Source organism: Pristiophorus japonicus, chromosome 1 (genome assembly GCF_044704955.1).
Source record: "Pristiophorus japonicus isolate sPriJap1 chromosome 1, sPriJap1.hap1, whole genome shotgun sequence".
In the NCBI taxonomy this organism is placed as follows: Eukaryota; Metazoa; Chordata; class Chondrichthyes; family Pristiophoridae; genus Pristiophorus; species Pristiophorus japonicus.
Window position 1 is genome coordinate 122268795 of NC_091977.1, and position 27882 is coordinate 122296676.

The window sequence follows — 27882 nt, forward strand, 5'->3', positions numbered from 1 at the left end:
TACTTTATTTCTAACCATCATATTCTCGTGAGAACTGTATATAAAATACATAGGGATGGGTAATGTGGTCAGCACAGACACAGGCCATTCAGCCAAACTGGTCCATGCCAGTGTTTGTGCTCTACATGAGCCTCCTGCCACTCTATGTCATCTCACCCCATTAACATAACCTTCTATTCCTTTCTACCTCATGTACTTATCTAGCTTCCCCTTAAATGCATCAATGCTATTCACCGCAACTACTTCATGCGGTAGCAAGTTCCACATTCTAGCCACTGGAACTACTCCAGGCACTGCACGATAATTCGAGGTTAATTCATTAAATAGATGCATGACAATTCTGGTGCTTAGAGTATGATATGCTGGGAGTGCCACAGGGGTTAGGACTAGAATGTTGGGTGCCAGTCGTAAGAGAAGGCTGCTCCTCTGGCTAAATTACCTAAAGCACAAAGATCCCTTTCAATAATTAGCCACTGGAGGTTAAACAGATCCAGGGACATAAACACAACGTGGCCCTAATACAAGGAGAGGGCTTTCCAGGAGAAAAAGTTTTAATTCTAAAACTGGGGCTCTCCTTCAGTGTTCTGTTCTCAGGATGTGGTCAATATTGGCAAGGCCACATTTATTGTCCATCCATAGTTGTCTATGTGCCTTTTTGAAGCAATTGTTTGTGGCTCACTAGACCACTTCAGAGAGTGTTAGGAGTCAACCACAGAGTCATATTTAGGCCAGATTGGGTAGGGAATGGAAGGTTTCATTGACTGAAGGACATTAGTGAACCAGTTAGGCTTTTATTACAATTAGACAGCTTTTATGATCCTTTTTCCCCTGGTTGCTAGCCCACAAATTACCACATTTATGAAATGCAATTTGTTATGGTGGGATTTGAACTACTGAGCTGTGGGTTGCTAGTTCAATGCCATAACCACTAAACGACGAGATCTGGCACTAAACATATGAAGCGCCATAATGAGCCTTGCATACAGTTGGTTCGAGTGCACTGGGTGCTTTCTGGCCTCATTGTCCTTTATAATCACACTGAATGTGATGAGGCCCTCAAGCTTCCACACCTGATACTATAGGATCCTGGCACTTGAAGCACTGCGGCACTTCAGTCACTTTCCATCGCATTAGTCGCCATTCAGTCTGCAAGCACGTTTAGGGAAACACCTAGCTTCTTGAGCAGATCAGTTTTTCTCATTTTCAGTTCATGTTGACAATTTTATCCAAACACCGAAATGCTGTTACTAATAAGTTGTATTTGCATTCATTCCAAAGGCACCAGGAAGAGTAAACTTATTTGTTAATGACAGACAGTTAGAATAATCAATAACCATGTATCATGACTAATGTTCTTGCTAAGCTGTGGTCTGGCAGTCCCGCGCAGGCTGCTCACCAGCTTATACATGGAAGAAACTGCCCATGAGCGAAAATATGAATGGGCTATGCAGTGAGTTAAACGGGCAGTACACAAAAAAAAATAAGAGGGAACACTGATTGTGACAAATTTGGATACTAAAATTAAATGCTTTTGTGCCTTTATTGTAAGTTAAGATAAGGACTTGCAACAGATTGGTTAATCCTTTCTTGTTCCATTTTTAATACATCAGTGGTGGTAAACGTTTATACCACCACTGGCACTTTTCCTGATAACATGAAAATACGGGGAGAAAGTCTATCAAAATCATGTCCATCAAAACTTGATTTGCATTTGTGCAAAAAATGTTACCAGAATGTTTTGCATATGTAAAGTCCTGTCCCCTCAGTACAGATTCACACGAGGCATATAGTGAAGTCAAGGTCACTCTGGACCTGCACCTTTATTTCACAGCTCTGAAATGCTGCACTTGCCTGAGACCTGTGAAGGTTGGCATGCAGGTACAGCAGGCGGTTAAGAAAGCAAATGGCATGTTGGCCTTCATAGCGAGGGGATTTGAGTACAAGGGCAGGGAGGTGTTGCTACAATTGTACAGGGCCTTGGTGAGGCCACACCTGGAGTATTGTGTACAGTTTTGGTCTCCTAACCTGAGGAAGGACATTCTTGCTATTGAGGGAGTGCAGCGAAGGTTCACCAGACTGATTCCTGGGATGGCGGGACTGACCTATCAAGAAAGACAGGATCAACTGGGCTTGTATTCACTGGAGTTCAGAAGAATGAGAGGGGACCTCATAGAAACGTTTAAAATTCTGACGGGGTTAGACAGGTTAGATGCAGGAAGAATGTTCCCAATGTTGGGGAAGTCCAGAACCAGGGGACACAGTCTAAGGATAAGGGGGAAGCCATTTAGGACCGAGATGAGGAGGAATTTCTTCACCCAGAGAGTGGTGAACCTGTGGAATTCTCTACCACAGAAAGTTGTTGAGGCCAATTCACTAAATATATTCAAAAAGGAGTTAGATGAAGTCCTTACTACTAGGGGAATCAAGGGGTATGGTGAGAAAGCAGGAATGGGGTACTGAGGTTGCATGTTCAGCCATGAACTCATTGAATGGCGGTGCAGGCTAGAAGGGCCGAATGGCCTACTCCTGCACCTATTTTCTATGTTTCTATATACCTGTCTCTTGCAAGTGCACCCCTGGTGGTAAGGTATGCTGGTGGTTACAGGTCATATCTTATTACAGTCATGTATAGCATGTTAGGATACAGTTATATATAATAATTTAAGATACATGACATTACCCTCCCCCAAGGACTTATAGCCTTTATAGGTTCAGTATCTCAGGTGGTCTACGCTCTCGCGTGGAGCGTCTTAGTTGTGGTTCAGTTGTTTGCCTTGGTGTCTGTTTTTCTTTGGGTGTGGTTGCTGGTATCTCGCCTGGACTGTCTGTTTCGGTTGGTGTGATTGTTGTTGACTCGCCTGGGCTGTTTGTTGGGATTGCCCTTTCCTCAGGTTGTTCCCTTTGTCTGTCCACCAGGTGTGGTGCGAGTTCCACATTGTAGTCTGCCTCTGGTTCCGCAGTGTTGTTGGTAAATCTGCTTTTGATTTGGTCTACATGCCTCCGGCAGGTTTTGCCATTGTACATTTGTACTACCAGTAGCCTGTTTCCTTCCTTGCCCGTTACTGTCCCTGAAAGCCATTTGGGACCCCTGCCATAGTTTAGTACAAACACTTTGTTCCCTATCTCATTCCATTTCCCCCTCGAATTTCTGTCATGGTACTCAGTCAGCTTATGGCGCTTTGCCTCAACGATTTCGTGCATGTCTCGGAGGATTAATGAGAGCCTTGTTTTTAAAGTCCTTTTCATCAACAGTTGCGTGGGGGGGATCCCAGTCAGTGAGTGTGGACGAGATCTGTAGGCCAGCAGCAGTCGCGACAGGTGACCCTGCAGCGTGGGACCTTGGATTTTAAGCATGCCTTGTTTAATGATTTGCACTGCTCTCTCCGCCTGGCCGTTGGAGGCCGGCTTGAACAGTGCCGTCATGACGTGATTTATGCCGTGGTCAATTATAAAGTCTTGGAATTCTGCGCTGGTGAAACACGGACCATTGTCACTGACCAATGTGTCAGGGATTCCGTGCGTTGCAAACATGGTTGCGAGGCTCTCCACAGTGGTGGAGGTTGTGCTCGAGTTTAAAATGGTGCATTCGATCCACTTTGAAAATGCATCTACAACTACGAGGAACATTTTGCCCATGAATGGGCCCAAATAGTCTACGTGCACCCGCAACCACGGTTTGGTAGGCCAGGGCCAGGGGCTCAGTGGAGCCTCCCTGGGGGCATTGCTGAGTTGGGCACAAATGGTGCACCTTCGGACACAGAGCTCCAAGTCCGCGTCAATACCAGGCCACCAGACGTGGGATCTGGCTATGGCCTTCATGAGAACAATCCCCGGTGCTCACGGTAGAGGTCCCGGACAAATGTCTCTCTCCCTCGCAGAGGCATGACGACTCGGCTGCCCCACATCAGGCAGTCTGCTTGTAGTGATAGCTCATGCATGCGCCGATGAAAGGGTTTTAATTCCTTGGGGCAGGCATCGGTTAGGACACATCTTTTTACTAAGGATAACGTGGGGTCGCTGGCCGTCCAGGCTCTGATTTGGCGAGCCGTCAAAGGCATTGATTGCCATGACTATCTCACAGTCCTGTTCGTCAGACCCTTCCGTGGTCGCCAAGGGTAGCCTGCTGAGCGCGTTGGCACAGTTGTCTGTGCCTGGTCTGTGCCTTATTGTGTAGTCGTAGGACGCTAGCATGAGTGCCCACCATTGAATTCGCGCCGAGGCGTTGGCGTTTATTGCCTTGCTCTCGGATAGGATGGATGTGAGGGGCTTGTGGTCGGTTTCTAACGCGAACTTGGCCCTGAAAAAGTATTGGTGCATCTTTTTGACACCGTACACGCATGCGAGCGCCTCCTTCTCTCCCATTCCGTACCCGCGCTCTGCCCGCGAAAGTGACCTGGAGGCATAAGCTACGGGTTGTAATTTGCCCGCACTATTGACATGTTGCAAAACGCACCCGACCCCGTACGCTGACGCATCGCATGTGAGAACTAGCTTTTTGCCTGGGTCAATGAAAGTCAAAACACTGTTGGAACACAGAAGGTTGCGTGCCTTATTGAAGGCGCGTTCCTGGGCGTCCCCCCAAAACAAATCGCACCCCTTCCTGAGTTGCACGTGGAGAGGCTCCAGCAGCGTGCTTAAGTTCTGCATAAAGTTCCCAAAGTAATTGAGTAGCCCGAGAAAGGCACGCAGTTCTGAGACATTCCAGGGCCTGGATGCCAGGCGAATTGCTTCTGTTTTGGACTCTGTTGGGCGGATTCCATCAGCGGCATTCCTTCTGCCAAAAATTCAACCTCGGGTGCAAGAAACAGGCACTTGGATTTCTTGACTCGTAGGCCTAACCGATCCAACTGCTTTAATACTTCCTCCAAATTACGGAGATGTGAGTCGGTGTCCCTGCCTGTGATAAGTATGTCGTCTTGAAATACAACCGTCCCTGGGATGGACTTGAGCAGATTCTCCATGTTGCGCTGGAATATGGCAGTTGCCGACCTGATGCCGAATGGGCATCGATTGTACATGAAAAGGCCTCGATGTGTGTTGATGGTGGTGAGTAGCTTGGATTCCTCAGTCAATTCTTGCGTCATATACGCAGATGTGAGGTCTAATTTTGAGAAAAGTTTACCTCCAGCCAATGTGGCAAATAAGTCCTCCGCTCTGGGCAGCGGGTACTGGTCCTGTAGGGAGACTCTGTTTGTGGTAGATTTGTAGTCCCCACAGATTCGTACGGATCCATCAGGCTTCATGACTGGGACGATGGGACTTGCCCAGTCGCTAAATTCCAGAGGTGATATAATGCCTTCCCGCAGAAGCCTGTCTAGTTCGTGTTCAATCTTTTCCCTCATCACATAGAGTACAGCTATTGCCTTGTGATGGACCGGTCTAGCATCCTGTGTGATGTATATTTTGACTTTGGCCCCTTTGAAAGTGCCCACACCTGGCTGAAAGATGTTCAAATCGCTTTATAACTGTTGAGCAGGAGGTCCATTCCTCTAATGACATGGCATGGACATCATCCCATTTCCAGTTTAGTTTTGCCAGCCAGCTTCTCCCCAGCAGTGCTGGGGGGTCTCCGGGGACAATCCACAGGGAAAGTCGGTTCACTGTCCCTTTGTGTGTGACAGAGAGCATGGCGCTGCCGAGGACTGGTACGATTTCATTGGTATAGGTCCTTAGTGTGGTGTCGACCCTTGTGAGTTTTGGTCTGTCTATTTTATGCGGCCACAGTTGTTCAAATTGTTGAGCGCCCATGAGAGATTGACTTGCTCCCGTATCCAGCTCCATATTGAGAGATATCCCGTTGAGTAGGACCCTCATCATTATAGGAGGCGTCCTGTTGTAGGAGCAGCGGCCATTGATCTTGTTGACCCGCTGTACATCGGTGTCCCGGGTACTGTCCCCACCATCTTCTGGTCCGCTTTCCGATCCATCCGATTCGTATACTAGCTGAGCTGCCGTTTTTTTTGCACATGCGGGCCAAATGCCCTGTATATTCACAATTTCTGCAAACAGCCTGCTGAAATCGACAACCTCTTGACGAGTGCCCACCCCCACACCTCCAGCACAGACCTGTTCTATTGTTTAAAGTGTTCCCAAAGAATGAGCTGCGTCTGGCTGATCTCTCTTGAGCTTCTCTCAGTTTGTAGTTGATTGCTCGCATTGTGGGTTGATGAGGTGTGAACGGCCGTTCCTGTGGCCTTTGATGGCTTCTGCCTGCTGTCGAGGACCTGCTCTCCCGGTTTTGTCTGTGTGTGGGGGTAGCAGCTTGTTTAGTGCTGTGAACTTCTTGTTCCAATATTTTGTTAGTTGTCGTACCTGCATTGTAAATCAACCTCATTTCTTCTTCCCCTACCAAGAATGTCTGTGCAACCAGTGCTGCTGCCTCTAAGGTCAGGTTCTTGGTCTCTATGAGCTTTCGGAATATGCCTGCGTGGCCTATTCCTTCAATGAAAAAGTCTCTCAGCATTTCTCTCCTCAGTTCATCGGAGAACTCACATAAACTAGTCAACCTCCGAAGTTCCGCCACGAAGTCGGGTATGCTCTGGCCCACACAGCGTCTGTAGTTGTAGAACCTGTGTCTGGCCATGTGTAGGCTGCTCGCTGGCTTCAGGTGGTCTCTTACCAGTGTGCTCAATTCTTCAAACGGCTTGCTTGCTTGCTGGTTTCTCGGGTGCCAACAGATCCTTCATTAAAGCGTATGTTTTCGAGCCACAGCTGGGCAAGAGATGGGCTCTTCTCTTGTCTGCCTTATCGTCGCCTAACCAGTCTTTGGTTACAAAGCTTTGCTGGAACCTTTCTATAAAGTCCTCCCAATTGTCTCCCGCATTGTACTTTTCATCTGATCCGTTGTTCGCCATTCTGTGGATTCTGTAATCCCGTAACCTGTCGCCACTGTAAAGTCCTGTCCCCTCAGTACAGATTCACACAAGGCATGTAGTGAAGTCAAGGTCACTCAGGACCTGCACCTTTATTTCACAGCTCTGGAATGCTGTACTTGCCTGAGACCTGTACTTATATACCTGTCTCTTGCAAGTGCACCCCTGGTAGTAAGGTATGCTGGTGGTTACAGGTCATATCTTATCACAGTCATGTATTGCATTTTAGGATACAGTTATATATAATAATGTAAGATACATGACAGCATAGATAACATTTCTTTACTGGATTTACAACTCATGTTCCATACAGTGACATGTATAGTACTAATGGTCAACAAAGTAAGAGATTACTGTACTGGAGAAATATTTTCTTTACCTATTTTGACCTTATAATCATCAGTAAGCACTCACAGGTTGGATGGCACAAAAGTCCATCTCAAAACAGCCTACCCTCTCCTCCCTATAATGTAACAACAATGTATTTTAAATATTAGCTGCAGAAAATAATTTCCTTACTATTCCAGCATGATCTTTCCATTCACTATATTGTTATTTTGATTCTCCCCAGATAGACTGAGACCAGTGTCACTCAGTGTATAACTTCCAGAAAGGTTGTGGCAAGTCCTGAGAACCTCTGGAGAGAAGAAAATTCATGTTCACTAATTAGGTTGAATTAGGATCTTAAAATTTCTCCTGTTCTTACCATCACGAGACATTCCAAGGGCAAGACACTTCTGCAGACGACAATGCTGACAACGATTTCGATTAGTTCGGTCGATTAAACAGTTCCTCTGTCGAGGACAGGAGTAAGAGGCATTGTTCTGCTGACTCCTCCTAAAGAATCCCTAAAATAATAAGAGAGTTATAGGTTATATTGCTTTTTTATGTTAATGTGACTTTACTTCTTTGAGTACCAATTTTGCTGCATGAAGTACTTGTTAGTTGATTTGTGGAAGCAATCATGTTAACCTGCTTTGGGTTGAATTTTCTTTGAGTTAAAATAAGTGCTTTAACAAGTAGGTATTAACAGTAAAAGTGCTTATGAATCAGTTTTTATTCCACTGTTACTGATTTATACAAATGTGGGGAGAGATTTTGAGGCCCCTTGGCCAGTGGAAACGGGGCAGCAGTGCTCCGAAAATGGTGAATATGACTTACCGCCCTATTCCCACTGAAGTGTTGGCTGAAACTACATTCTCAATTTTCTATCTCTGGGTAGCACCGACCTGAGTCAGGCATTTTTAATATGCAAATCAGGATCCTATAATATGCACAGGACCCCAACTGCCATTCTAGGACTCTACTGGGCGATGAGAGCAGCATGTACATTCCACACAGTTTCAGCTCCAAAGAGGAGCCCAGAAGGTAGGTTTTAATTGTAGGGCCAGGAAGAGCATAAATGCTCTTCTGGGTTGTACAAAAACAACCTGGGCTATTTCCACACCAGTTTCTTCCCTGAGAAGCCAGATGAGAACAATATAAACTCAAGAATATGCATTCAGCTCCACATTTCCACTATTCAATCCTGACCTGCTGCCCTACACAGACAATATTCCTTCTGTACAAGAACCATTCGATTTGGTGCCATCCTTGACCATCTGCACCTGCAGTCACGTCTAACTGCAAATTCTATTCTCAACTAGATTTTAAATAGCGATTAAATACTGTGTTTACACTAAGCATCTATGTGTTATGGAACTGTTTCATAGTTTTCAGAAGGAAACTAAAGAGAACAATTTCATGAACTAGAAACCTGAGAATGGTAGAACTACACTGAGAAGGAAAAGTATGTCCTAGCAAAACTAATGCTGGATGATATAAGACATGAAAATAATGGGCAGAAAAATACCATATGATCCGTTAATTTATACTGATAAAATGGGAGACTAGATATTTGAGGAAGGTTGAAGGATAATTATCACAGGTGCTTTGTGACTAGCTGTTACTTTGTTAGCTAACAAAGTAGCATTCCTCAAAACCATGTGCTCCTTCCAAGTTGTTTGCAAGTTGTAATGGATGGAGAAGAGAGTCAGCCCTTTTATTTTTTGCAGAAAAGAGGAAACTAGAGCCCGTGTTAATAAGCTGTGTGATGATCAGATTTTTGGCACTCGTGCAATCAATGACCCATTTCAATGAGCATAAAACTGATATTGTGTAGAGGGTAAATAAGTTGGAATTGAAAGGGACACAGGAAAACAGTTCCAAATATCTAGTCAGAGTAGGAATCGCAGGATAGCGCAGATGAATACATGGCTTGAGCAGTGGTGCAGCAGGGAGGGATTCAAATTCTTGGGGCATTGGAACCGGTTCTGGGGGAGGTGGGACCAGTACAAACCGGACGGTCTGCACCTGGGCAGGTCCGGAACCAATGTCCTAGGGGGAGTGTTTGCTAGTGCTGTTGGGGAGGAGTTAAACTAATATTGCAGGGGGATGGGAACCTATTCAGGGAGACAGAGGGAGACAAAAAGGAGGCAAAAGCAAAAGACAGAAAGGAGATGAGGAAAAGTGGAGGGCAGAGAAACCCAAGGCAAAGAACAAAAAGGGCCACTGTACAGCAAAATTCTAAAAGGACAAAGGGTGTTAAAAAAGCAAGCCTGAAGGCTTTGTGTCTTAATGCAAGGAGTATCCGCAATAAGGTGGATGAATTAATTGTGCAAATAGATGTTAACAAATATGATGTGATTGGGATTACGGAGACGTGGCTCCAGGATGATCAGGGCTGGGAACTCAACATCCAGGGGTATTCAACATTCAGGAAGGATAGAATAAAAGGAAAAGGAGGTGGGGTAGCATTGCTGGTTAAAGAGGAGATTAATGCAATAGTTAGGAAAGACATTAGCTTGGATGATGTGGAATCTATATGGGTAGAGCTGCAGAACACTAAAGGGCAAAAATCGTTAGTGGGAGTTGTGTACAGACCTCCAAACAGTAGTAGTGATGTTGGGGAGGGCATCAAACAGGAAATTAGGAGTGCATGCAATAAAGGTGCAGCAGTTATAATGGGTGACTTTAATATGCACATAGATTGGGCTAGCCAAACTGGAAGCAATACGGTGGAGGAGGATTTCCTGGAATGCATAAGGGATGGTTTTCTAGACCAATATGTCGAGGAACCAACTAGGGGGGAGGCCATCTTAGACTGGGTGTTGTGTAATGAGAGAGGATTAATTAGCAATCTCATTGTGCGAGGCCCCTTGGGGAAGAGTGACCATAATATGGTGGAATTCTGCATTAGGATGGAGAATGAAACAGTTAATTCAGAGACCATGGTCCAGAACTTAAAGAAGGGTAACTTTGAAGGTATGAGGCATGAATTGGCTAAGATAGATTGGCTAATGATACTTAAGGGGTTGACTGTGGATGGGCAATGGCAGACATTTAGAGAACGCATGGATGAATTACAACAATTGTACATTCCTGTCTGGCGTAAAAATAAAAAAGGGAAGGTGGCTCAACCGTGGCTATCTAGGGAAATCAGGGATAGTATTAAAGCCAAGGAAGTGGCATACAAATTGGCCAGAAATAGCAGCGAACCTGGGGACTGGGAGAAATTTAGAACTCAGCAGAGGAGGACAAAGGGTTTGATTAGGGCAGGGAAAATGGAGTACGAGAAGAAGTTTGCAGGGAACATTAAGGCGGATTGCAAAAGTTTCTATAGGTATGTAAAGAGAAAAAGGTTAGTAAAGACAAACGTAGGTCCCCTGCAGTCAGAATCAGGGGAAGTCATAACGGGGAACAAAGAAATGGCAGACCAATTGAACAAGTACTTTGGTTCAGTATTCACTAAGGAGGACACAAACAACCTTCCGGATATAAAAGTGGTCAGAGGGTCTATTAAGGAGGAGGAACTGAGGGAAATCTTTATTAGTCGGGAAATTGTGTTGGGGAAATTGATGGGATTGAAGGCCGATAAATCCCCAGGGCCTGATGGACTGCATCCCAGAGTACTTAAGGAGGTGGCCTTGGAAATAGCGGATGCATTGACAGTCATTTTCCAACATTCCATTGACTCTGGATCAGTTCCTATCGAGTGGAGGGTAGCCAATGTAACCCCACTTTTTAAAAAAGGAGGGAGAGAGAAAGCAGGGAATTATAGACCGGTCAGCCTGACCTCCGTAGTGGGTAAAATGATGGAATCAATTATTAAAGATGTCATAGCAGCGCATTTGGAAAATGGTGACATGATAGGTCCAAGTCAGCATGGATTTGTGAAAGGGAGATCATGCTTGACAAATCTTCTGGAATTTTTTGAGGATGTTTCCAATAAAGTGGACAAAGGAGTACCAGTTGATGTGGTATATTTGGACTTTCAGAAGGCTTTCGACAAGGTCCCACACAGGAGATTAATGTGCAAAGTTAAAGCACATGGGATTGGGGGTAGTGTGCTGACGTGGATTGAGAACTGGTTGTCAGACAGGAAGCAAAGAGTAGGAGTAAATGGGTACTTTTCGGAATGGCAGCCAGTGACTAGTGGGGTACCGCAGGGTTCTGTGCTGGGGCCCCAGCTGTTTACATTGTACATTAATGATTTAGACGAGGGGATTAAATGTAGTATCTCCAAATTTGCGGATGACACTAAGTTGGGTGGCAGTGTGAGCTGCGAGGAGGATGCTATGAGGCTACAGAGTGACTTGGATAGGTTAGGTGAGTGGGCAAATGCGTGGCAGATGAAGTATAATGTGGATAAATGTGAGGTTATCCACTTTGGTGGTAAAAACAGAGAGACAGACTATTATCTGAATGGTGACAGATTAGGAAAAGGGAAGGTGCAACGAGACCTGGGTGTCATGGTACATCAGTCATTGAAGGTTGGCATGCAAGTACAGCAGGCAGTTAAGAAAGCAAATGGCATGTTGGCCTTCATAGCGAGGGGATTTGAGTACAGGGGCAGGGAGGTGTTGCTACAGTTGTACAGGGCCTTGGTGAGGCCACACCTGGAGTATTGTGTACAGTTTTGGTCTCCTAACTTGAGGAAGGACATACTTGCTATTGAGGGAGTGCAGCGAAGATTCACCAGACTGATTCCCGGGATGGTGGGACTGACCTATCAAGAAAGACTGGATCAACTGGGCTTGTATTCACTGGAGTTCAGAAGAGTGAGAGGGGACCTCATAGAAACGTTTAAAATTCTGACGGGTTTGGACAGGTTGGATGCAGGAAGAATGTTCCCAATGTTTGGGAAGTCCAGAACCAGGGGTCACAGTCTAAGGATAAGGGGTAAGCCATTTAGGACCGAGATAAGGAGAAACTTCTTCACCCAGAGAGTGGTGAACCTGTGGAATTCTCTACCACAGGAAGTAGTTGAGGCCAATTCACTAAATATATTCAAAAGGGAGTTAGATGAAGTCCTTACTACTTGGGGGATCAAGGGGTATGGCGTGAAAGCAGGAAGTGGGTACTGAAGTTTCATGTTCAGCCATGAACTCGTTGAATGGCGGTGCAGGCTAGAAGGGCTGAATGGCCTGCTCCTGCACCTATTTTCTATGTTTCTATGTTTCTATGTTAAGCCTTACTCACACAGTTATGATGCATAAAACATGATATTCTTGGTTCAATTAGGCATCTTCATTTGAGTTCCCAACTGCCTATCTTTTGGCCTCCATTCACCACAATACTTCAATTTTCTCAACTACTTCCTCACCTTCACTTTTGATACCCTTAACCCCAGCAAACCTTTATTCTCTCCCCTCCTGCTCATTGCCCCTGGTATGGATCCCATTCTTCCTTCCTCAAGTCCTAGAGGCTTAGACTGGTGCACAATTAGTTTAGCAAGCAGTTAGGAAGGCAAATGGTATGTTGGCCTTTATTGCAAGAGGATTTGAGTACAGGAGCAAGGTTGTCTTACCACAGTTATACAGGGCCTTGGTGAGACCACACCTGGAGTATTGTGTGCAGTTTTGGTCTCCTTACCTAAGAAAGGATATACTTGCCATAGAGGGAGTGCAGCGATGGTTCACCAGACTGATTCCTGGGATGGCAGGACTGTCGTATGAGGAGAGACTGGGTCGGCTAGGCCTGTATTCACTAGAGTTTAGAAGATTGAGAGGGGATCTCATTGAAACATATACAATTCCGTGGGTTGGATAGACTGGATGCGGAGAGGATGTTTCCCTTGGCTGGGAAGTTTAGAACAAGGGGTCACAGTCTCAGGATATGGGGAGGAAATTTGGGACCGAGATGAAGAGCAATTTTTTCACTCAGAGGGTGGTGAACCTGTGGAATTCTCTACCACAGAAGGCTGTGGAGACCAAGTCACTGAATATATTTAAGAGGGAGATAGATAGATTTCTAGAAACAAAAGGCATCAAGGGGTATGGGGAAAAAGCGGGAATATGGTGTTGAGATAGAGGATCAGCCATGATCATATTGAATGGCATTGCAGACTCGAAGGGCTAAATGGCCTACTACTGCTCCTATTTTTGCTTCAATGTTTCTATGTTTCTATGTTTAGCCATCCATCACTATGGATGTTACTGAGCTTCACGCTCCTCTGCCAAAATCATTCATTATTCCAGGATCATAGAATCCTACAGCACTGAAGAAGACCTTTCAGTCTATCGTGCCTGCGTTGGCTCTTTGAAAGAGCAGTCCAAATTAGTCCCAGACCCAAGCTTTTTCCCCATAACCCTGCAAATTAGTCCTTTTCAAACACACGTCCAATTGCCTTTTGAACGTTCCTATAGAATCTGATTCCACCACCCTTTCAGATAGTGTGTTCCAGATCTTAACAACCCTCTGTGTGAAAAACATTCTCTTCATTTCCCCTTTTGGTCCTTTGCCAATTATTTTAAATCTATGACCTTTGGTTACCGACTCACTTACCAGAGGAACCAGTTTCTTCCTATTTGCTCTATCAAAACCCCATCCATGAGAGCAACGATAACCCACAGTTTATTTTCTCCATCTGCTGTTTCATCGTTCCTCTTGCCCACAAGGCCAACCCTCCCCCAGGCTCTTCCTGTCCAAAACACGAATCCCTTATTTGTCTTTAATTTGTTTCCATTCCTCCCTGCTCTCTCTAAGTTTATTTTGTCCATAAGACCTACCTCTTGCTTCCTTGACCTCATTCCCATTAAAATCTTTTTCATCCAACTTCCCTTCCTTGCCCCTTGCAAATGCTACCCTCTTCTCAGGCACTTTCAAAACCACCATCCTTAAACTCAACTCAAAAAAACCATCCTTGACTCCTATGCCCTTGCAAACTACTGCCACAACTCCAATCTCCATTTCCTCTCCACAGTCCTTGAATGTGTTTCACCATCGAAATTCATGGCCATCTATCCCACAATTCCCAGTCACTAATGACAGGATCTGTGACTGTGACCATCCTCCTCCACCTCCCTGCAGCTTTTGACATGGTTGACCACACCATCTTCCTCCAACACCTCTCCTCCATTGTCCAGTTCAGTGGGACTGTCCTTACTTGGTTTCACTTTCATTGCCAGAACATCTCCAGCAATGGCGTCTCTTTCTGCCACCACACTGTTACCTTCAGAATTCCCCAAGGATAATGCTTCTCTCCCTCTGCTTCCATGGGGTCAGCTTCTACATAAAGTTGATGACATCCAGTTCTACCTGGTCACCACCTCTTTTGACTCCTCCACTGCCTTTGTGTTGTCGGACTGCTTGTCCAATACTCAGTCTTAGATGATCTGCAATATCCTCCAGCAAAGCACTGGGAAGACAGATATCATTGTCTTCAGCTCCCACCACAAATGCCATATGATTGCCACATATTCCAACTTCCTTCCTGGCCCCTGTCTAAGGCTAAACTGGACTGTTCACAACCACAACATCCTATTCAAACCCCATAACCTCTCCAATACAAAGACTGTCTACTTTCACCTCCATAACATTGCCCCTACTCCAGGGCATTTGCTGCTGAAACCCTTGTCCATGCCTTTGTCACTTTCAGATTCAACTATTACAATGCTCTGTTGGCTCACCTCCCATCCTGCATCTTCCAAAAACACCAGGTCATCCAAAACTATGCCGCCCATATCCTATCCTACAGGAAATTGTGTTCATCAATTAGTCCTATCTTGGCTGATGTATATTGGTTCCCAATCTCCCAAAGTCTCAAATTTAAAATTGTCAGTGTGTTTAATTCCCTTCATGAATTCACCCCTCCCTATCTCTGTAAACTCCTCTAACCCTACAATCTCCACAAAACTCTTTGTTACTCCGAATGAACCTCTTGTGCATCCCTCCCTCTCAACCATTGGCAGTTGTTGCTTCAATGCCTAGGCCCCATGCTCTGAAATACCCTTCCTAACCCTCTCCACCTCCTTTAAGACCCTCCTTAAAACCCACCTATTTGAGCAAGATTTTTACATCTAATATCTCCTTCTTTGGCTTGCCGTACATTTTTTTGATTATGAAGTGCTTTGGGATGTTTTTCTCCATTAAAGGCATTATCTAAATGCAAATTGTTGTTGAGTTGCATTGTACTTCCAATTACTCCCATTCTGCTGTAGTGCTGTGAAGGGCATTATTAATTTATTATCATGATCATTTAAAAAAAAGTACAAATAATCTCCAACAACCCCCCTCATGAAATGAGGAGGTAAATGTACCGTGTGGCTTGGTATTAATCCTTTCACACCGGCAATGCCCCAGGTTCGATTTGTGTTCTCTACTGAGTTAGCTGATTGAAGTCCGACGGCAGTAGGGATGGGCACTGCTGGGCTAGGGAAGGGGAAAAATTAGCCAGGCTTCCTGCTCTTGATCACTATTCTGTGACTCTCACTGGAAAGTATGTGTATTTGAGAATGCCAGATGAGAATAAAATCAAGTTTGTTGGGAAAAGAATCCATTGTCAAATAACTCACCAAATCTCATTGTCTAATCTTGCACACAAGCCCTGATTTTAACCTCACCCATGTGGTAGGAACGGAGCAGGTTAAGTCGGTCACCCATGTTATGCCTGCCCAATTTTAGTCTCCATTGACTTTAATAAACAGTAAATTTGGACAAAGTGTAAAACAGGCATCTGATCTGAACCCACCCCATTCCTACTGGCTGGTAGGTTAAAATCAGGACTAAAGAAGCCGAATGAGAATTGCTGCATGTAAATCCACCATGGTATTGAGTTACTATATTTACCACAAGAGAAAAAGTGTAAATTGAATGAAATAGGAAACAAAAAACAGATCTGATTGAAATAATGGTCCTCTTGTCATTGATCTCTGAAAATGTCATCTTCATTAATCAGGTAAAGAGCTCAAGTTATACCTTTTCTATTGATCTGCCAGAAGCACAACTGATGTGACTGTCATTTTCACAGTGAGAGAAAACAGACTGGTGATAACTAGAGGTATATATATTGAAGCAGTAGATTCAATTATCAGGGAACTTGACAGACTGCATTGCATAGGTGTGCACACAGAGCAAAACTAGTCTTAGTTTGTCGACATCAAGCAAAAAATATAAAGGATAGGATAATACCATATTTCACAACTGATGATCTGACTGCATAATACATGAGCTATGAAGTTACAACTGTGTTATGTCTGGTTGGGGCATTGGCTGTAAAGAATTTAAAAAAAAATAGTATCAAGCATATTGAGAGTAAAGCTTAAATCCGGCTTTGAAATGGGCAGCTGACTGCCAATATCCATCAGCTATTCCATTTAAACATGAACACACTACTGAGAAATGTCAACACTTTCACTGGGATTAAAGAATGTTCTTTCTTTAAATCCAATGTTGATATTGACACCATTAATACAGGTGGCAAGTGAATCTCTGGCACAGGATTGAGTGGAGCTGCAAAGGAATTAAAGTGGAAGTGATTTGAGATAAAAAAGGACCAAGCTGCTTGTTAAAGATGCTGGAAGACAATTACAATTTAGTTAAGGCTCTAAGCATATCAAATAGGGAGCAAGTTAAACTTCAACCGAACATATTTAACAGAACAGTGTTAAGTTTGCAGGAAAAAAATACTCCCTTTTATTATTACTGCAATGTTTATATTCCTTCATATTTTATGGACTTACATTGAAGCCCACTTCAAAATAAAAACAGTGCATACCATCTGTGGTTCTGAAATGATTCCAAAATATTTCTTTTCAGAGATTCTTGCAGCTGTGATCATTTGACAACTAATGATTCTGCTTTGATTTCATACCCTTTCATAGAAACATAGAAACATAGAAAATAGGTGCAGGAGTAGGCCATTCGGCCCTTCGAGCCTGCACCGCCATTCAATAAGATCATGGCTGATCATTCCTTCAGTACCCCTTTCCTGCTTTCTCTCCATACCCCTTGATCCCCTTAACCATAAGCGCCATATCTAACTCCCTCTTGAATATATCCAGTGAACTGGCATCAACAACTGTTTGCGGCAGGGAATTCCACAGGTTAACAACTCTCTGAGTGAAGAAGTTTCTCCTCATCTCAGTCCTAAATGGCCTACCCCTTATCCTAAGACTATGTCCCCTGGTTCTGGACTTCCCCAACAGCAGGAACATTCTTCCCGCATCTATCCTGTCCAGTCCCATCAGAATCTTCTATGTTTCCATGAGATCCCCTCTCATCCTTCTAAACTCCAGTGAATAAAGACCCAGTTGGTCCAGTCTCTCCTCCTATGACAGCCCAGCCATCCCTGGAATCAGTCTGGTGAACCTTCTCTGCACTCCCTCAATAGCAAGAACGTCCTTCCTCAGACAAAACTGAACACAATATTCCAGGTGAGGCCTCACTAAGGCCCTGTACAGCTGCATTAAGACCTCCCTGCTTCTATATTCAAATCCCCTAGCTATGAAGGACAACATACCATTTGCCTTCTTTACCGCCTGCTGTACCTGTGTACCTTCGATAAAGATTCCTCTCGTTGTTGGATTGTCAGGTAGTTGTACACAAGAAAACGGATCTGAAATTGATGAGTAAGTCACTGGATCTAGGATTAGGACAGTGTTGTCCAATAGACATTGCTGACCAGCCACATGTGTGGCTACATGATACCATTTTAGCCAGAAGCACTAATTTTAGTACAAAATGCCTTATATACATTCACACAATACAGGCAAAAGTCATTCACATGTGTTTATTTACTTAACAAACATCTACCACCATTGAATGACCAAGGAAATTCAGCACTCAAATGATCAAAAAACACTGGCACACTCTGGTTTTTGTCTTGCTATTTTACCAACATGCACACAAAAAAGGTAAAGTACGCATGCATGCGGTGTGCGAATATGAATATTGAGATCATATGCCCAAGGAGAGTATCTATTACTCATTTATATTTACTAATCAGCAATGCAATTAACCACATCTGAATTCGTAATTAGCCACATGTGGCTAGTGGCTAATGTACTAGACAGCACTGGATTAGGAAGGGCTGAGGGCTACATTCCAAAGCTCAAGTAACCAAGTTTGGCCATTAACTGAATGTGGCCCAATTTGGACATGTTCAGTTGGTCTGCACCATAAAGTCTCTCTGTGTAGTGACAAAATATTGATGATAATATTGGTTGAATGTGTTCATTTCCTTAGTCTTTAAAACAAATATATATTTTTAAAATTTGGTCTGGTGGGTTAAGCAGTTTTATGGTGGTGATGTAGCCAGTCAATCGGCATGAAAGGTTGCTATTAACTACTGTAAATAAATTGTGCCATCTACTCTATTCAACTAGGGGAAAGCCAAACACAAGTGTTAACCAATGATATCTGTTACTGCACAGGCAGTAGAATTTTCTAGCTTATGCATTTGGTTCACCTTACACATGGGGGTAATTTCAAAATTGCATGCTGCCAGCAGAGAGCTCCACTTGCAGACAGCATAGGTTGAAGAATCGGGCCGACAATGTTTAGTCCTGTCAGATCTGAACTCCCTGTGAGCGCAACCCCCATTGGGAGAATGGATCACAGAGTGTCAAGTCAGTTCTAAAACTGTGAGATGGAATTTTTATTGCATTTATTTCCTTTTCTTCTAAATTCTTTTAAATGCCTGGAAAAATTTTCTTAGTTTGTTCTCAAAATGTTCAACAGACTTAAATTACTTGAAGAAATGTGACATTGTATGAACTACTGTAACAATATTCAGAGAGTTAGTTGACCCTTAAAGTACTGAATACCTTTCTAGAGCTTTTGGAATGACCTACTTCTGGAAAAGACTATTTTTTATTTCTCTGTTGCACTGCACTGTCACAAAACGTTCTCAAATATTGTTCAGAGATCACTACAGATTGATGCAAGATATTAGCCCATTTGCAATGTTGTTAAGCACCAATCTGCACTTTGGCAGAAAAAAAATCAAAGAGCAAGTTATTATTTAAATGGAGAAAAATTGCGAAGTGCTGCAGTACAGCGGAACCTGGGGGTAGTTGTGCATGAAACACAAAAGGTTAGTATGCAGGTACAACAAATGATCAGGAAGGCCAATGGATTCTTGGCCTTTATTGCAAAGGGGTTGCAGAATAAAAGCAGGGAGGTCTTGCTACAGTTATACATGGTATTGGTGAGGCCACACCTGGAAAACTGTGTTCAGTTTTGGTTTGCATATTTACGAAAGGATATACTTGCTTTGGAGGCAGTTCAGAGAAGGTTCATTAGGTTGATTCTGGAGATGAGGGGGTTGACTTATGAGGAAAGGTTGAGGAGGTTGGGCCTCTATTCATTGGAATTTCAGAAGAATGAGAGATGATCTTGTCGAAATGTATAAGATTATGAGGGGGCTTGATAAGGTGGATGCAGAGAGGATGTTTCCACTGATAGGGGAGACTAGAACTAGGGGGCATAATCTTAGAATAAGGGGCCGCCCATTTAAAACTGAGCTGAGGAGGAATTTCTTCTCTCAGAGGGTTGTAAATCTGTGGAATTCACTGCCTCAGAGAGCTGGAGAAGCCGGGACATTGAATAAATTTAAGACAGAGATAGATAGTTTCTTAACCGGTAAGGGGTTAAGGGTTATGGAGAGCGGGCAGGGAAATGGACCTGAGTCCATGATCGGATCAGCCATGATTGTATTAAATGGCGGAGCAGGCTCGAGGGGCCGTATGGCCTATTCCTGCTCCTATTTCTTATGTTCATATGTTCAATTGTATACCCTCTTTATATTAAATAACTTCTGAATAAAATTAATTCTGTGATATACTTGAGTTTGTGATGGCATAGAACCCGTTCCTTTTACATTTTGAGATAAATTCCATAGCACTGACACCAGCAGATGAACAATTTTGACTTTCACTTCGCTGAAGGATCTTTCCTAGTGTTTGGAGATGTCTGTACACATGAGCAAACAGAAAACTACATCACTGCATACAGACAGACTGAGAACTCAGCCTGTGCAACCCCAAAAATGTCATCTGCTGCCTCTGGCAGGGATGCTCACAGTTGCCTCTTGAAGTACTTCTTCACATGCAGCAGCACTACCGCATTTACTTTCTAGCATTTCCGCCCAAGTGAAAGCTGCTATCAGTATCAACAGTGCAATGTTAAGGAGCCAAAGCATCACACTTTGCTGCATTAATTGGGACATTTATATTCAGGAGTGTGCGAACACCTGAGTCTAAGCAATAAAGCACACTATTACTGTCCTCAAAATGTTACTGATAAAAATAGGTTGGAACTAAGCCAGTTTATTATTAACAATATTTTAAAAAAAATCTCTCTCTTACCTTACAGCCTTCACAAGTAATGACTCCATAATGGATCCCAGAGGACTTATCACCACAGATCTTGCAAGGTATCACTTCAATTTGAGCTACAAAAAATGTAAATATGTATTAGCAATACTGCATGAATCAATAGTAGACAAGTGAGAAAGAAAGTCAGAAAGTCTGTGTCTAATTGGACATTATCTTACCATTATAAAAAGATCAAAAATAAGCAATGTGAAAAGTGTGAAACCAGATTCAAATGTCTAGCCAAAACTCTGTTCATTTTTTCTGAATCTGGCCATGTAACAGCAACTTGATTGAAGTTCTTTTTATATAATAACCTCCTGTGGTTATGAAAATTAAATTTCTGCCCTCATGGCTACATTCCACAAGGGGAAATTTAAAAATTAAAAATTTACACACATAAACAACACTTTGCAGTTTATAGCAGAAAGCGGTTTTCCAGAATGAATTTAAAGATGTGCTTAAGGATGTACTAGAGGCTATGAACTGACAGAGATATCCTGGTAGTATTTTCTGCCATGTGAAAGACTGGTTCACTTGTGCCAGTAGTGCTCTTTCAAACTTTTAGTTTTATCTTTATTACTCTGTATTTTCAGAAAGTAATCTATCTTGCGAATCTTTACATTGTTATGCCAGAGCATATTGAATTTTCCATAAAACAAGTTTACAGTTTTACCTTTGACAAAAAATATACATGACTTTTTAGTGATAGTAGCATACTCATCCATGTAGGCAATGCACCCTGACTATTACCAATTAGTTTAATGTTAAAACATATTTTAAAGAAAAAAGTTACTTATTTTCTCCAATTCCCCTCATTTATTTTTCTGCGTGTTATACTTTTGGGTCATTATACTGTTGTAGATACTGGATTCTTTTCCCTTCAATCTGTTTCAGCGAATTCACTGACACACGAACACTTTTAGTCTTAGCAACATAAGACCTTTATTAGAGATTCTCCGGCCGGGACCTGTTAAGATAAGGGGAACACCCTCGATTTGAGCCTGTCCACCTCTCTCTTGACAAGTCTCGTAACAGTACAAAAGCTCAATATTTATACATTGTTACAGCAAAACATATTTGAGTGGCACTCAATTTATACAATCATTGGTCGCCATCCCCATAGCATACCCAATTGCAGGCTAACAACTCTCCAAATAGGGCGGGCTCCAGGGATGTGTTTATAGTTTCGATTTACATAGCATTTCCCTATTTTATGGCTGGTTATTAGCAGCCTCTCGTCTGACTCATGCCTGATTTCGCGTAACTCGTGTTTGACCACAACTCTGAGTAACCTCTTTTTGTGTCGACATTGCAAATACTGCAGCTTGACATTTTCTTTTAGCTATCTTCCCATGATCCTATTCAACTGACACATTCACAACTCTTCTATTCACATTCTCATTCCCCCCTTTTATCATTCCATGATAACCCTGGTGATTATTCCAGGAGTATCGCATTCAGCCGTTCGCATTCTTGTTTCTCATACTCTTCTTGATCCTCGAGTAAACTTTTAGTCTGTTGAACCAGATTCCGGGAGCTCGTAACTGTAAGAGTTTGCTCCAATTTTGCCATCATTACTTTACAACAGACATTAAAGCAACCAATAATCAGACAACAGGTAATTATTATCACAACGAGAATAACTGCTCCATGCACTAAATAAGATCCCCAAGATCCTCCAAATAACCAATCCAACCAACTATTTCCTTTCTCTGGGCCCTGCCTAAACTCATCCAGCTGCTTTTTTATGGCATCAATGGCTTGGGTGATATTGTATGATTCATCCGTGACATGTGTTATACATTTGTCCCCTATAATTGTGCACACTCCTCCTTGTTGGGCCAGCTGATAATCCACGGCATAGCGGGTTTTCTGCGTATACAATCTTAGTTCAGACAGCTCTCTGTTGATGGCATCCAGTCCCTTAGACGTACTATTTCCCAAAATGGTCAATCCGCAAATAAGGTAGTTCCTATTTTTGGCACTAATTACCTCTGCCGATCCACCTACAGATAGGGCCCCGAGGAACCCGTAGCCGAGTGATGATCCCAGCGTGATAGGATCCTCCCAATCGGCACAGAACTCCTTGCTGATGGCCCGTGTTACTATCCTTCTCTGGGTATGCCCCCTTTTATATTCGCCCATTTGTCCCTGACAGGGTGCGTCCGAGGTATCCGCCGTATATAAGTTGCGGGGGGTTCACCCAGGGGTAGCCACGAACAGGGCCTCTACTGATTGGGCTAGTGGGTAACACACAGTTCGATTGCCATGCAATCAGGTATGGGTCTGATAAAATAAGTTATCCTGTAGCCCTTCTAGTTCTGCTAGGATAGCACAAGATAGCACAATTATACCTGCTAGCTTACACATGTTTAGATAATTTTAGACGATACTATACATTAGTTAACAATAAGATAAGGATAGATCAGAAAACAGCTAAGTTTGCTTGTTTCTTTCTCCTGCCGTGTTCTTGGTGTTTTTCTTCCTGCCCCAAGGATGTGGTTTATTCAGCTATGGAGGAGAGGAAGTCTGGAACAGAAACAAGGGTTAGGACGACCAGTGAGATAGGCTCATTATGAAGTAATAAGTTTACAGTGGTGCAGGTGAACCCAGGCACTTCTCCCTTCAACCTTAGCTGCGGTGGGGGTAGTGAGTAACACCTGAAAGGGCCCCTCCCATCGTGGCTCTAGTCCCTTTCGAATCCATTTCTTAATCAGGACATACTTTCCTGGTCACACAAGAGATGATTTGGGTAACACTGGGATGTCAAGGTGAGCATCTCGAACCTGGTTGTGGGCTATTCGCAGAGCCTGATTCAGGGCAAGAATGTAGGTAGTCATTTCCTCAGTCATGTGGTGAAATTGGACAGTGGAGGGGACATTCTGATTCCATGGGGTCCTAAGGGGCCTACCATAAATGACCTTAGCGGGGTCAGTCTAGCCTTACCGGTGGGAGTAGTTCGGATCTGGAATAGAGCTATGGGAAGGAGTTTAAGCCAATTGAGTCCGGTTGATGCTACCAGTTTTGCAAGCTTGGTTTTAAGAGTTTGATTAGCATGTTCAACTAGTCCCGCAGCTTGGGGTCGGTAGGTACAATGCAGCTGCTGGTTAATGCGCATCTGGGAACAGAATTCTTTGTTAACTTGGCCAATAAAGTGAGGGCCATTATCGGAACTCAGTCGAGCTGGGATACCATATCTAGGAACAATTTCCATCATTAACACCTTAACAACAGTTTGAGCCTTATTGTCCAGGGTAGGATAGGCTTCGATCCATTTACTAAACACATCTACTATTACTAACACATATTTGTAACACTGAACTCTTTGCAACTCAATGTAGTCCAACTGCAAGGTTTCAAAGGGACCTTCTGGTAGGGGCGTCGTACCCCAATCACAGAGGACTCCCTTCCCTGGATTATGCTGTTGGCAAACAAGGTAGCGACTACTGATGTTCTGGGCTAGCATCTGGAGTCTAGGGTGCCACCAAGTAGCCAAAAGTGTGTCACTCGTGGTCCTTGCTCCACAATGAGTAGCAAAATGCATACATTCAATAACCCATAGAGCCAACTCGTCAGATATGCAAGTCTGTTCCGCAGGAGTGGTCCAGAGTTTAGAAACATTGTCATAAGTACATCCATAATCTTTCCACAACAGTTTATCTTTTTCAGGAGCGTCCTCCTGTGCTTTAATGACATCTTGGATGGTTGGCATTGGTTTTTCCGAGGCTAACTTATCCTTGGCAGGATTTTTAGTTTGACTCATCATTCTAGGCACCACCATTTGTTGTCCGCAAGAGGCCTGTTTAGCCTCTCTGTCAGCACAGCGGTTTCCTATGTCAACCGGAGACTTTCCGGTAGTGTGGGCGGTACACTTGACAATGGCAATACGCTTGGGGAGCATGAGGGCTTGCAACAAATCAGATACTAGTTGCCTATGGGATATCTCATTCCCCTGTGAGGTTAGGAATCCCCTATTTTCCCATAATTGTCCGAAATCATGGGCTACCCCAAAGGCATACCCAGAGTCGGTATAGATATTGACTTTGAGGTCTTTGGCCAAGATACAGGCTCGGGTGAGGCCGAATAGATCAGCTTGTTGGGCGGAATAGGCGGTTTCAAAGGTGGCAGATTCCAAGACCTGATTCTCCTGGTTTACTATGGCGTATCCTGAGATTCGTGCACCTTCTGGATTAATAGAAGAACTTCCGTCAACATACATAATACAGTCTGGGTCTTCCATTGGTACGTCAACTAAATCTTCCCTGACCGATGAGGCCTCCTGAATTAAAGATAAACAATCATGACTGGGTTCTTCCTCATCTTGGGGTGGCTCAGTAAGAAAACAGGCCGGATTAATGGCAGTACAGTGCCGAAAGGTCAGTTTAGGATTATTCAGTAGGTAGATCTCATATCTGCTTTGCCTGGCCATTGTCTGCAGTTGGCCCAGGAGGGCAGCTACGGAGTGAGAGGTGTACACAACAATATCCTGCTGGAGGGTAATGTTGGCAGCGGATTGAAGGCTATTGTAGATGGCGGTTAATATTTGAGTACATACAGGGTGCCCCAAGGCAACGGGGTCTATTTTGGAAGAGTAGTAGGCAACAGGCCTATGCTTATCCCAGTGTTTCTGAGTTAAGACAGCAGTAGCACAGTCTTTCAGGATTGTACAATACAGTTGAAAGGGCTGGTCATAGAGGGACCGGCCCAAAGCCGGAGCTTGCAACAGGGCTGTCTTTAGTTCCTTAAAGGTTTGGACGTCTGTGGCTTCTATTTCAAAGCTGCCTTCTTTAGTTGTGTACGGTGTAAGGTGCTTAGTCATCAGGGCAACGTTAGGGATCCAGGATCCACAGTAATTGATCATTCCCAACCACTGCCGCATCTGTTTAGCCGTGCTAGGGACTGGAAACTGGCAAATTGGTTCGTCATCCGGGGAGGTTCTCTGTACAATCAAGCTACGTAATCGGGGGACGGTTGGCCAAAGGGGTTGTTCTGGGAGAAGTTAGTGTAAGATCCCCGTCTTCTCCCCCCTTGCCCCCCTCCTCTTCCTCCTCTTCCTCTTTCGTGCCGACGGGAGGGACACTCTCTACTCCAATGTCCTTCTTGCCCACAATTAAAGCATCCATCTCGTCTTTCCCAGCCCTGACCTCTTCCCATACCAGGCCGGGGACAGTAGGGCGGTCCGTAATTAGCAGGGCCCGGGCCATTTGGGTGTTTGGTATAACCGTATCCCTGTTTATCCACCCAACCCTGCACGCAATACTGCGGTTCCATCTGGTATCCCCTTGGGTCGGGTTTTGGTCCTTCCACCCGAGGCGGCTCTTCCTTTCTAGTCACGTATTCAGTCTTGACCCGGGTTGGGGGCGCACCTCCCCCTTCTCCCCCTTTCTTCTCTTGCCAATAATATTTTACCGCTCTTTCCATTTGGGCTTTACTGTTATCTGCCCAATTCATATTATTCATCCGGATAGCGTGAGCAATCGAATAGGGCAGGCACTGAAGTAGGATAGCGCAGAATTGAGGTGAATTATCCCCTGCCCTGAAGGCATTATCTCCCGATTGGCTTCCGTATATCTCAATAAACCTTTCCATGAATTCGTCGGCAGTTTCTTCTCGTTTGGGTTTAGTTTCTAACACTGCTGCCATACTGATGGGCTTCTGAAGGGTCTTGCTGAGAGCATTAAAGATAGCGTCTAGGTGATCCTGGGCATTATTAGGGTGAGCAGTCATTAATGCATCATGGGTGGCTCGCCCCAAATTTTCTAAGAACCGGACGTGTTCAGTCGGGCTCAGGGTCTGCTGCACTAAGGACCACAAGTCTCTTGATTCCGCATTATAAACTCCAATGGTGAGTCGGAGGCGATCTATAAACTTGATAGGTTCTCTCTTTTGATCTGGTATGGTAGCCAGGATAGCCATAATCTCATTCGGTTTCCATGGCATATATACTTCTATGGTGGGGTGGTCCACAACCTGCTCTGGATTGGGATTTGGCATGGGTCGAACTGGGAACTGCCTAGTTCCTACCCTAGTTTTCTGGACAGAAGTATTATTTCCTGAGACCGTTTCTCTATCCGAAGAGCACTCCAAGCCTGTAGAACTAATGCTGGAGCTTCGGTTATGACGAGTGAGTTGTCACCGATGGCCCCGAGGTTCAGACTGAGAGTGGGGCTGATGAGAGCACCCGCGTCGCCTCTCTGGACTAGGGGTCTGAACGGTCAGGTTACGTCCTTTAGTCTTAGATCTGGTCCTACCAGCTATAGGGTCTGTGAACTGAGGATTTGAGTCACTATCTGAAGAGGAAGAGTCCGTCTGGGCTTGTCGGTTCATTGGTGTGGGGTTACGGTTATCATCATCTCCTACCGCCGGAGTGTAGGGTGGAGGTTGGCGGGAAGGGGACTGTGGTGAGGGGCCCGGGGCTGCGGGAGGCGCTGCTGGGGTTGGGCGCCGAGTCAGTGACCATTCATCAAATTCATCATCAGCCTCGGTCAACGCAAAGCCAACCATTCAACTACGTAGTCTATCGGTACCCTTCACAGAGGTCCCAGGGGAACTCTTAGTACGTTTCTCGTGCGCGCACTCTTTCTTTAAGACATCTACAGTTTTAACATGTTCTCCTTCTGTCAAGGAGAGTCCCAGTTTAGTGGCGTTTTCCCGCCAGCTTGACAGAAGAGACTCATCTTTCAGCTTTTGACAGTACTGTCTCCATTTGGCTATTAAATCCTTTTTTAACCACCAGGATCATATTTTTTTTTTACTCAACAAACCTATCCTTTGTGCATTTCCTGGCTCTGTAACTTATCATCCAAATATACGTAATTCAATAAGGTTCACACTCTTAAACTTCCCACACACTACGAAGGGTTAAAAAAACTTTCACTGTTTCAAAAAGTGGGTGGAGCTAAAACAAACCACAACTCCCCGGTTTCCCCACACAAGCTTCCTTATCCACAGTAAAAATCATACAAGCATTTCTCATTTAAAACAGACATTCACAAGAGTCTCTCTTCTTTTCTATTAATTTTTGGATCCATGACCTTTCAGGGAATTCGTAGTTTTATCTAAATTACCCATCCTCGTGTTGCCGCACGTTGGATCAGGGTCCTAATTAGTCCTGATTGTCCCCACATCGCCCCGTGGTGGTTTCAGTTATCTTACCCAGAGCCGAGGCGGACCAAGTGATATACAAGATCGACACCGTACCTGGCGTAAGTACAATTTAAAATTTACACAGTCCCGCGTAGTCCCGCAGCTTAATTTTACGTAATTCCCTAACCTCCGCGTTTCCCTACGTGGTTCGCGCGATTCTCTATCCCTCCGTGTCGCCGCACGGTTTTCCTGTTCGTGTTGCCGCACGATCCTTACTTAATTTGTTC

General features: G+C 44.2%; 1 protein-coding gene across 1 annotated transcript in view; it reads right to left on the minus strand.

Moving 5' to 3' along the window:
* rorb (RAR-related orphan receptor B) overlaps positions 1-21234 on the minus strand; it is a 93939-nt gene extending 72705 nt beyond the window's left edge. Inside the window, exons 1-3 of the mRNA XM_070868423.1 lie at positions 21044-21234; positions 20501-20603; positions 7579-7720 (exon numbers count right to left, since the gene is read on the minus strand). Coding sequence (XP_070724524.1) covers positions 7579-7720; positions 20501-20603; positions 21044-21234 — 436 coding nt within the window. The remainder of the gene's footprint in view (positions 1-7578; positions 7721-20500; positions 20604-21043) is intronic.
* Positions 21235-27882: the final 6648 nt, after the last annotated feature.